This window comes from Rhinatrema bivittatum, chromosome 6 (assembly GCF_901001135.1).
Source record: "Rhinatrema bivittatum chromosome 6, aRhiBiv1.1, whole genome shotgun sequence".
Classification (NCBI taxonomy): Eukaryota; Metazoa; Chordata; class Amphibia; order Gymnophiona; family Rhinatrematidae; genus Rhinatrema; species Rhinatrema bivittatum.
The window spans coordinates 165619208-165631712 of record NC_042620.1 but is presented as its reverse complement, the minus strand read 5'-3'; the positions used below and the strand labels follow the sequence as shown (position 1 = coordinate 165631712).

The window sequence follows — 12505 nt, the reverse complement described above, 5'->3', positions numbered from 1 at the left end:
CCTCACCAAATTATAAACAGGATATCTCTTTTGATTCTCCTTCACCGCAAACATCCCCGTCATCATCTACGGGATTCCCATCGGATCCGCAGGAACAACCTCAGGAACTGTATTCCCCTCCAGAAGACCTTACATATCCAAAATTTCTGGAAAAAATAGCTTCACAACTGCATCTAGAGGTTAAAAAAGAAACAGACCCTAGATCAGAAACTCTTGGCCTCCTAAAGATTTTCAATACTGCAGGAGAACCAACATCTCTTCCACCACAAGAACTCCTGCATTCAGTCTTACAGAAATCCTGGGAAACACCTTATGCAATCTCAGCAGTTTCCAGGAAGACAGACATAAAATTTCATATGAGGAAAACATCACCGTACTCTATACCACAATTACCTCACGCTTCAATTGTAGTAGAGTCGGCGATGCAAAGATTTAAGAAAACAAAGTCACATTCCTCATACCCACCAGGGAAAGACAACAAATATTTAGATGAGTTTGGCAGGAAAATATACCATAACTCAATGTTGAATGCCCGAATTATGCACCATCAGTTCTACATGGTACAATACCTATATGAGGGCATACAAGATATAAAAGGTATGCTTTCCTTGACTGCGGATCAGATACCTCCGCCTCTTCATGACATGGAAGAGTATTCTCGACACCTTTTGAGGTCAATCTATGAAGCATATGAAACATCGTCTAGGGCATCTGCAGCAGCCATTGCAGCCCGCAGACTAGCATGGTTACGCTCAAGTTCGATATGTGAAGATTTGCACGAGAAGCTAACAAACCTCCCATGTACAGGAGATAACCTGTTCGGAGAACGATTTCAGGACTCAGTAGGTAAACTGAAGGAAGAAGCTCTAGCAGTACAATCATTAACATCACATCCTCACTATTCGAACACACGTCGTTATATGGGATCCACTCGTCGGCAGTCATATGCCAGGAGACCCTACAGATATTACCAGTCCTTTTGTACACAACCTTACCCTGCTTACCAGCATCCTGCTCCACAACAGAATACCTCAAGCCAACGTAGAGGGAAACCACCTAACCAGAGACAGCAGGCACAACAGCCGGCTACTGCAGTAAAAGCGACTTCATCTTTTTAGTTAGCCAGCCATCACCACAATATCAAGCACCACCCGGCAGGATTCACTCCTGCCTGGCAGCCTGGGAGAGAATAACATCCGATCAATGGGTTTTGGAGATAGTACGTCACGGCTACTAACTCCAATTTGTCACAAAATCCATATTACCTCATCTTTCCATTCTCAAAATTCACAACTTCCAACCACAATTGGGGGAGGAAATTGCTTTGCTTCATAAACAACAAGCAATTCGACAAATTTACCCGGGGACCCAATCAGTAGGATTTTATTCCCCATACTTCCTCATACCCAAGATGTCGGGTGGCCTTCGCCCCATCCTAGACCTAAGGGAATTGAACAAATTTCTCACCAAAGAGAAATTCAAAATGGTATCCTTGAAATCAATCCTTCCTCTGATTCAAACCAACGATTGGATGTGTTCCATCGACCTGAAGGATGCTTCACACACATTCCAATCCATCCATCCTCGTGGCGTTACCTATGCTTTTGCTACGGACATCAATACTACCAGTACAAAGTTCTTCCCTTTGGACTATCGGCTGCACCCAGGGTTTTCACCAAATGCATGGTAGTGGTGGTGGCTCATCTCAGACAACAAGGTATAACCATCTTTACATATCTGGACAATTGGCTCATAATCACCCCAACTCCAAACATCTTACTCAATCACCTCCATCGGGTGATACAATGCTTGCAAGGACTAGGATTGGTGATCAATTTTCAGAAATCACACCTACAACCAACACAATAGTTACAGTTCATAGGAGCATGCCTGGACACTACGTGCAACAGGGCATACCTGCCAAGCGACAGAATATCACAATTCCGTCCTCTTTTACATACCTTTTACATACCTCAGAGACCTTCAGCAAGACAGGTTTTAGTAGTCCTGGGCCACATGCCAGCAGTGATTTTCATGGTTCCCAACACCAGGCTACACATGAGACGCCTGCAATGGGGCTTGAAATGTCAATGGAAACAGCACTCGCAACCATTGACACAGAAGATATTGTTGACCGCCGAAATGAGAAAAGATATAACATGGAGGCTTTTAGACTCCACCCTATCCAAGGGAGCATTGTTCAGTTCCCCTCCTCACAATGCAGTATTAACCACAGATGCGTCTCGCAAGGGCTGGGGTGCACATCTCAAGATTTACGAAACACAAGGGTTATGGACAATCTCGGAACAAAACTTGCAAATAAATTTATTGGAACTCAGAGTGATTTGGAATGCATTACAAGTGTTCCAAGACCACCTGAAAGGACAATCAAGTGGCGATGTTTTACATCAACAAACAAGCAGGGTCCGGTTCATGGTCCCTTTGCAAGGAGACCCTGACAATCTTCGAACATACTCACAGAAACTGCATACATGTCCAAGCAACTTACCTACCAGGAGTTGCAAACACGAGAGCGGACAGGCTAAGACGCATATTTCATCCTCATGAATGGGCACTCAATACAGAAATAGCCCAAGACATATTCATGCACTGGGGGACACCTTCGATAGATCTCTTTGCAAAGGAGATCAATGCTCAAGTTCCCAAATTCTGCTCGATAAGACCAAGCCAATTCAGGATCGCTCAAGATGCCTTCCTCATCCCGTGGACGACAGGCCTCCTGCACGCCTTTCCTCCCATACCACTCATAATGAGGACAATTCAAAAGTGTATAGCAGATAAAGCTCAACTGTTACTCATCGCCCCGGCCTGGCCGAGGCAACCATGGTACAGTTTCCTTCTCCGACTATCCATCATGGATCCAATTCGGTTACCGAATCGCCAAGATCTTCTCTGCCAAGATCAAGGGACACTTCTACACCCATTACACTCATCTCTCCACTTGACAGCATGGAGATTGAGAGGCTCCTTCTAACAAAACAGGGAGTTTCCACTTCGGCACAATTCATCTTGTTAGAATCCAGGAAACTCTCAATGAGGAAAAATTATAGCTATAAATGGAAACGCTACTCTACCTGATGCATTTCCAAAGGTGTACCACTGTTGGACTGCTCACCTGAGCCTACTTATAGACTATCTTCATACACTATACGCAGCTGGTTTAGCAACATCATCCATCAGAGTTCATCTCAGTGCCATAGGGGCATATCATAGACCAGTTAACAATATTCCTATATCCAATCACCCCTTACTATCTCGTTTCATTAAGGGGCTAACTCACCTTCGTCCTCCAATCTCTAGGCCTCCAGTTCCATGGAACCTCAACATAGTTCTGGAACAACTCATGCTTTTCCCCTTTGAACCCATGGACTCGGCACATATTAAATACCTCACATGGAAAGTTGTATTCCTGGTTGCAGTAACATCGGCACAAAGAGTTAGTGAATTATAGGCCTTGGTCCATTATTCTCCATATTTGCAATTTCATCACCAAAAGGTGGTTCTCCGAACTCACCCATCCTTCCTACCAAAAGTGGTTTCTCAATTCCATCTCAATCAGACCATGGAATTACCCACCTTTTTCCCTAAACCTCATGCAAATGATAGGGAAAAACTACTGCACACACTAGATTGCAAAAGAGCTTTAGCATACTACAAAGAAAAGACAAACTCGGACTCCCATGTTTGTCAACTGTTTGTCTCCTTTGACCCAAATGCACCTGGATTACCAGTGGCTAAACGCACCATCTCCAGCTGGATAGCACAGTGCATCAAATTTTGTTACGATAAACAGAATTTACACTATATTCAAAGCCTAAAGCTCACCAAGTCAGAGCAGTAGCAGCCTCATTGGCACACCTAAAGAATGTGCAACCCATAGACATTTGTAAGGCAGCTACATGGTCATCGCTGCATACCTTCACATCTCATTACTGTCTTGATCAACAAGCAGCCACTGATGTGAAGATAGGGTAAGCAATACTGCAATCTCTATCCTCCTGTCCACGGTGACTGCCACATTGTTAATGATCACGTACAAACATACATATCAGAAACAACGTGATCGGGAGCTTGGGACTCCCATGACAGCATGGCTAATTCAGCCCTGCTATCGATGGGAAAAAGCAAGTTTGCTTACCGTAAATGGTGTTTCCGTAGATAGCAGGATGAATTAGCCATGCTGACCCACCCTCCTCCCTGGCAGTCACCAAGTCTTCGACTACAATACAGCTTAATCACAGACTGAGGAGATTCCATTACTCTCCTGCGCGGGAACACACTTGCAGCCGCAGGGAACAAAGCTCTGATCTCTGCTTTGACAAGCTCCGCCTCCCGGACCTGATTGACAGATCCCATGACAGCATGGCTAGTTCATCCTGCTATCTACGGAAACACCGTTTACGGTAAGCAAACTTGCTTTTCCAGAAGACTTTGGGAGATGTACATTGGCACTGTTGACTAACGTCAGCTACTTATGTGACTGATTATCCTGTTCTGCTCAGAAAAAACTGGTTACAGGTAAATAACTTAGCTGTACAGTAAGTAAGCCTTATTTATAGTAATATGATTCGTTTTTTTTATTTTCATATTTTAAGAAAATAAAGATGCAATAAAATTGACTTTATATTGTACATTTTTATAAAATAAACCTTTTAAATTGAGCAGATTGGGTTGTCCACTAGTTGTACACACAAATAAATAATATAGTAAATCATATTAGCATGAACTCAATTTGCTGAAAATAATTAATTTTACATAGTACTTTGATTTTCTTTCATGGAAAAATTATCATACAATGCTAGCTACAAGTTATGTCTCACAGCTTTACCTGAGATTAATACAGCTTTAAGTCTGTGGCCAAGACTACCCATGGGCAAACAAAACAGCAAGCTTTACCGTGGATCTTAGGTTGCTTTATCAAAAGCAATATTTTCTGTAAGATGCAACTATTTACTTCTACTGAGTCTGAAATTCAAATAATCTAGATGTCTCAAGGAGTTAGGTACCTAGATCTGGAAAAATGAAAAATGTCTGTTTCTGAGAGCCTAAATTTAGGGTCCAGGGGAAGGGTCAGATGGGAGGACTGACGTTAGGTACCCATAGCTGATTTCTATTGCTAAGAGGTCAATTTTCAAAAGCCATTTAGATGGATGTTTTGGGGAGGAGATAAGTTATCCATCTACATGGCAAGATTTGGAATATTCAACCACTTGTCTGGTTAAATTATAGCTGGATAAATCATTATCCAACTATAATTTAAGTGGATAAAAAAAGAAGTGTTCTGGAAACGTTTTGGGGAGGAGATAAGTTATCTGGCTAACTTAGCTAATTTTAAACTATAAACGCTAAGTTAGCCAGATAATTTTAGACCTGCTTCAGCAGAATTATCCAGCCTTGTGTACCTGGTTAACTTACTATTAATCTGGGTATCACCAAAGGATATCCCAGTAAGTAGTGCTTTGAAATTAAAAAAAAAAACCAAAGGGGCTTATGGTTTGATTTCCTTCTCCTCCCAGCAATCACATTTTACAGGGTATTTCATCCCCCACTCCACATCCCATTTCCAATGCCCAAAATGTCCCAGGATCCAGTGCTAGCCTTCTCTCCCCCCACAAGCCCCTTCCTCAGATTATAACATATTGATTCCACTAGGCCATCCCCTCCATCCCTGCAATGTAAATCTGTTCCTTGCCACAGTGCCAGACCCTGCCCCCAAGCCCTAAAATTCCCACCGGAAGCGGTCCAGCACTGCTTCTGCCATAAGCTGCTCTGTAAACATAAACTACACACAGTTTACACTTACAGCACTGGAAGGATATTTACTTCTAGTGCTGTAAGCATAAACTGTGTAGCTTACACTTCTAGTGCAGTTTATGGCAGAAACTGTGCTGCACTTCTCCAGGAGTGGGTAAGTTCATACTCTGCTCCTGGTAGGGGGTTTGAGGGTTAGAGAAAGGGTCTGGGCGTGTGGGGTGCAATAGGGAACAGATTTAGATTTTGGGGGGAGTGAGAGCGCCTGGCGATATCAATACATTATAATCCGAGGGAAGAGCCAGCAGCAGATCCTTGGGCATTTTTGGCACGTAGGAGGGGATGTGTGCAAGTCCCAATAGAGAATCTGTACAATTTGGTGGAGAAGAGGAGGAAATCAGGACATAGACCCCTTTTCTTTTCTTTTTTTTAAATTTCAAAGCACTACTTACCCAGATATCTTTTGAAGATACAGTATCTGGATAAGTAGCAAGATATCAAGCCACACAAGGCCAGATAACTTAAAAACCTAAAAGCTATATTAATAGATAGCCGGTTACGTTTTTAAGTTAGCCATGTACAAATAGCCGGATAACTATAAGCAAGTATATTTAGCAGGACATTTATCTTGCTGAATATACAGGACACGTTATCCAGCTAATGTTAGCTGGATAACTTCTCCACTAAACAGCCTACTGAATATTGGCCTCTAGGTGTCTAATTTAGGAGTCTATAATTAAGTTGATGAATAGCAGACCTACATTTAGGAGCATTAGTTTTCGGTGCTTAATTTAGGGGCTAAGTTTTTATGGAATATCAGTGTAAAACAGTATTTAGTAATAATTGCAGAATCGTAGAAATGCTTTTTACCTTTGTCTTTTTTTACAACTTTAGATAACTGGTCTTCAAGCTACTTTACGAAGTTTAGAATCTGGACGTGGCATTAAGGTCCCTGAAACTATAGGTAAAACAATTCCTCAAAACTTATTTTAAGCTATTTAGGGTAGTAGTGTTCTCTCATATACTGTATATTGCATAGTTATACGAAATATGAGGCTGCAAATTCCCTAGTTTAAATCCCTTCTTACAAACATATGAATTTGTTTAAAATATTTGATTTCCCTATACTCATCTTTTTTATCTTTCTTTACTTTTTTTCTCCATCAACTATTGGGTATTGTGTTGTCACAAATAAATGTGATTGTACTCCATCATAGAGGAAGTGCAAGTGTTAATTGTCTCCAAAATACCGATATGTAATCACCACACAGAAGCCTCAATCCCCTCGATAATAACGATATACAACCAAAGAGAGGAAACAATTCATTTATTATCAAACTATCCTTGTATTTTATTTAAACCAAGAGAAAAAAGTCATCAGAACTTAGTGCAGATATTTTAATCGACTGTCTCTTGCCACACAATGGGCCACAAACAGTATCAGCCGTTTATTCAGCACTTTACTGTAATCATTTGACGTTATATCTCACAACTCACCCCCCAAATTAATTGTATTAATTTAAGAGACCCAATTACCCTATACCCAAAGAAATTTTTATATATTTTATTACTAATTGTACAGAATAAAATTTCTTAGCTCCCACTGTAGCTTTCTAAACACCGCCCCAACATGGACCATGTTTCGGCTGTCACCAGCCTTCATCAGGGGACACCTCGTAGTAACAAATCCTTAAGACGCCTCTGTTGTTCATGTGATAATCCTAAAATAAACACAACATTTAAAAACATTCTCACTTAACTCAAACCCACTACACAACACATCCCACATAGTAGTACACAATCCAGTACAAATACTCACTCTTTTGACCTTGATTCTTTAAGGAGAATACTTCTATTTTCTTTTTTGTTTTCTTAATTTATCCGTCATTTCCTTTCACAGCAATAATAGCACCACAGCGTTCAAACTAACACCTTCACTTCCTCCAAAGCTATTTTTATCCACTCCCCACCCCGGAAGTGTAGCCTGTCAATCACTTTAGAAAGAACTCAACAACCCTCAGCAAATAGCTTTATTCAAAAAACAGACCAATCGATCTCCTTATTTAAACCCCCCGGGGTGACCGTCTTGAAAAATTATATCCACTTTTGTTCTTTCTGTAAAAGGAAATTATGAAAATCCCCACCCCATATCGACAGCTTTGGTTGTTCAATAACTGCAAACCTTAGGTCTGTGAACTCATGCCCTTTTGCCAAGCAATGTTGAACCAAAGGCGCTTCAATCTGCTGTCTCAAGTATGCTCAATCATCCTTGTTCTTAAACAACATTTGGCCGTACCAATGTAGAGTAATGGACAGGGGCACCAAATCCCATAAATAACGTCCGTCGCAGAACAGTCAGTATGTCCTCTTAATTTAAATGTACCCCCTTTAAAGAATGGTAAAACATGACCACTAAAGGACTGATCGCAAACCGAAACTTTATTACATGGCTAATGTCCCTTTTTAATGTCTGTTACGTTCATAGTTACTTCATCGAAAAATTTGAATGTACTATACTGTCCCTGATACTTCTCCCTCTTTTTAACGCAAACCGTGGATTATCTTTGAAAATCTGATGCAAACCTAGAACATTCCAGTGCTTTTTAATAATGTTCTGTACATGATAAACATAGGGGGGTAGATTTTTAAAAAATGCGCGTTCGCGTACTTTTGTTGGCGCACCAGTCGCAAACAAAAGTACGCTGGATTTTAGTAGATACGCGCGTAGCTGCGCGTATCTTCTAAAATCCAGGATCGGCGCGCGCAAGGCTGCCGATTTTGGGCAGCCGGCGCGCGCCGAGCTGCGCAGCCTGCCTCCGTTCCCTCCGAGGCCGCTCCGAAATCGGAGGCCTCGGAGGGAACTCTCTTTCGCCCTCCACTCACCTTCCCCTCCCTTCCTCTACCTTCCCCTCCCTGCCTCCGTTCCCTCCGAGGCCGCTCCGAAATCGGAGCGGCCTCGGAGGGAACTCTCTTTCGCCCTCCCCTCACCTTCCCCTCCCTTCCTCTACCTAACCCACCTCCCCGGCCCTATTTAAACCCCCCCTACCTTTGTCCACGGATTTATGGCTCCCAGAGGGAGAAGTAAATCCACGCGTGCCAGTGGGCCGCTGGCGCGCCGAGACGCGACCCGGGGGCGGTTCCGGAGGGCGCGGCCACGCTCCCGGACCACCCCGGGCCGAAACCACGCCCCTGGGCCCGCCCCCGAAATGCCGCACCCCGCCCCCAAAATGCCGCATCAATCGGCCCCGCCCCCAACACGCCCCCTGTTAGTTTTTAAATTTTATTTTATGTTTTTTCAGTGCCCACACAGTGCAGTGACATCGGTGCACTGGGGAGCATCGACTTTTCATGGACATAAAGTTCTTTGATTTTTCTACTTTAGTGTCCCTGGCACACTATTAGGGCTTGGACTCTGGTCATATGGTTATATAGCTGGAAATATCTCTGACGGAGAGAAATCAACAGGTCTCCCCTCAGACTTCTCTCCTCCATAGGAAAGGTGACCTTTGAGGAGAGCAGGGTGTCATTCCTCATAAAACTCGCCTGCCTCCCCTTGGAGTTAGCTTCTCTGAGACTGAAATTCAGAGCCAGACAAATAGGGGCTTATCTGGCTAAGTGGCAGCAGATGAATTTCCAGTCCTATTTAGAGGCTGCCACTTAGCCGGATAAGTACTTACCCGGATAAATGGTGGGTGGGATATGGGCGTTCTGGGGAGGAGCTACTTATCCAGCTAACTTACAGGGTCATTTATCATTTCACATTAGGGCCTTAATAAATAATAAATAAATATATATAAATTCTTTAAATAAATAAATAAATAAATAAATAAATACACACGGTAAATAGTGCAATTCGCGTATGAAAGTGTGACATTTGGTATGCAAGTGGGAGGAGTTTGGGCAGAGTGAATGGAAAGGAACAACTCCTAACATCAAATACGATAGAGTAATGCACAGCAGGCGAGAGAGAGAGAGCAAGCGTGCGAGCACCTTTACATGGGTATCAATGTCACTATCTATTTATATCACTGTGAAAGGGGGCACTTTTAACTTGGCTTGGGGTTTGGGTGGGATAGCTTTGGGGGGGGGGGCGGGTTTACATATTCAGTAGGAAGTACGAACAGGAAAGTACACAACACTAAAGATTTTCTGTCATTTCAATTGATGAAAGGTACAAGAGGAGTGGATTTGTACAATGCACTCTCTACCTAGCTTGTTGAACACTCTGCCTAGCTTATTAGATGCATCTAAAAACCTACTTTAAATACTTTAAAAGCATACTTTAAATTCTATGATGATATAAGAATCAACCATCATACATATGGGTGGTGTTATTTGGTACCAACTAAATACTTCCAGAGCAATAATACACAAGAATAGCCACAAAGTAAACAGGTGACAGTTTATACCACACTCAGATGACTGGAAGGCATATTAGCAACCTGTTGCATTTTAATCAAATTATAGGGTGTCAGCAAGCCGGATAATAGTGTAAGACCCTCATATGATAGGAGATATCCTGGACCTCTCAATTATCTACCCTCGGCCTAAAAAGGGTGCCAAATACATTTTTAAACTCAATTTTTTAGAATGCAATTAAAACTATTTAAAGAGTGTCATGCTGACATAAGAGAACCAAACCTTGACGTCAGCTGGTGTTTCGTATCTCCTGCATCAGGGGGACTTATCTTAAATGAAGTTTCATTTTCTCAATCGCTGTATCTGGATCAGCTGATCTCCTGAAAACATCTCTGGGCAGACTTGGTAGTTCCCTTGCTGCCATGGTCTAGCCGCATGTCTCAGTTTATGTTTTCCAGTTGTTGACCAGATGCATCTTTTTCTCTAAGTGGTTGCTACTTGATATTTCCTTTGAGTTATTTCACATGCTTTTTTTGCTGTCTTTTTCAGAATATGGTGTACCTTAGACTCTTTTTCTGTCTTGCTAGTTCCCCAATTAGGAGTGTCTGACTCAGAAGGTTTCTTTTTTATGGCCTTAACTTCAGTTCACAGAATCTGTGAACTCCAGATTCTGGTAACTTATCCATCTCATAACAAAGTTCACCAAAGTAGGGTAGCACTGTCCACACATCCTTAAGTTCCTGTCTAAGTTTGTTTATTTATTTATTTATTTGTAAATTTTTATATACAGTCATTCGGTGGGTTCCATCATAACGGTTTACACTTGTATAAGAATAGCTAATCCAAGTTCACTTCCTATTTATGTCATCTTCCAATATTTTTCCTTGGGCCGCGTGCATTGCAAGAGAACCATCGCTTTTTATCTAGGGCAAAGTAAAGTCCTTAGAAAAATCCATCCAACTTTTAGTTTCTTTTTGACATAAGAAGCCTTGGATTGTGGTATCCCAACAAAATTTATAAAATTGGATTGTAGATTGCATATTCTTTTCTTATACCCGAGCAGGTTTCACCTTAGAGCGACATGTCAAGATCCATAATATAAAGGTCATAAATGCATCTGTGTACCTGTGTAGAAGAGATTTGCTAGGCTGTGATGTGGAATTCATTTCACACATTTACGTCTTATTATTGCTTAAACCCTGACTCCTGATGCAACAGTAGATTTGGCTATCTATTCTTTATATTCTTTTATGACCCTAACTCCCCCCCCCCCCCCACCCCATGGCTCATTTTTATCATTTAATAAATAAATACATTTAGGGCTGTGTTAAAAAAATAATAGAAAGAAAAAGGGACTTTAAAAAAAACATGCTGTTGTCCTGTTTGTGAAATTAATTTTTTATGTTTCTCCTTTAGCTGGGCAGTCCCACCTGCATGATTGGCAATTTGCTCTCCTTGGAGAAAGTTAAATTGCTTACTTGTAACAGACATTCTCTGAAGACAGTGGCTCATTAGTCATACATATACTCTCTCCTTCCCTATTGGAGTTTATTTTTATTAGCTGAATTACAGAACTGATGCGTTTTGTAATAGCATGGGAACTACCATGCATGCCGAGACATATTTTCAAAAATTTCAAAAAAACTTGAAGTATCTGGCATCAAGTGCTCTGCTCAATATAGCCTATTAAAGTTCCCAGGATAACATTACGAGGGTAACTTTAGGACAAGTATTTTATCGACTAGATTTACCTGGCTAACTTTAGTTGGGTAGGACGGAATATCAGCATTCACTAGCTAAAATTTTGCCATGGCCCCAGAACACCTCCATCATTGCATCTTTTTATTTGGCTAAATTTTGTCAGGGTAATGATTTAAAGGGAGGGATGGCATATAATTAAATGTCCCAAATGGGGAAAGCAGACTTCAAAAAATGCATTCAATGTTATATCCAGTGAAAAAATTATTTTTATTCCATCATATGGCTCATTCTGGTCATTTGAAATTTTGAAGAATTTTGGTTTACCAAATGTCTGGCCCTCAACACATAGTGTCTGGCCCTCGACACATAGTGCTTCATTGGAATTTAAGACTTGTGTTGTGCCCCTCCTGATGAAGCACTATGTGTGAAACTCATATGTGTCGAGCGCCAGACATTTGTGAACTGTATTTCTTCAAAGGGTGACCGGTCTTGTTTTCTCGCTTGATAGTTACCAAAGCTAACTTTTTCAATATTCATAATTTTTGGACTGGTTTTAAATGCAGAATTTTGAAAAATTTTAAAAAATATATTTCATGCACAGTTACTGATTATGATAGGCTTTCCCCACAGCATTCCAGACTGTTGAGGTGCAATTATTTGAGAAACTATGTTT

General features: G+C 41.4%; 1 protein-coding gene across 1 annotated transcript in view; it reads left to right on the top strand.

Moving 5' to 3' along the window:
• The window catches only part of SPAG16 (sperm associated antigen 16), a 1286809-nt gene that overhangs the window by 168584 nt on the left and 1105720 nt on the right, over positions 1-12505 (top strand). Inside the window, exon 8 of the mRNA XM_029606125.1 lies at positions 6667-6736. Coding sequence (XP_029461985.1) covers positions 6667-6736 — 70 coding nt within the window. The remainder of the gene's footprint in view (positions 1-6666; positions 6737-12505) is intronic.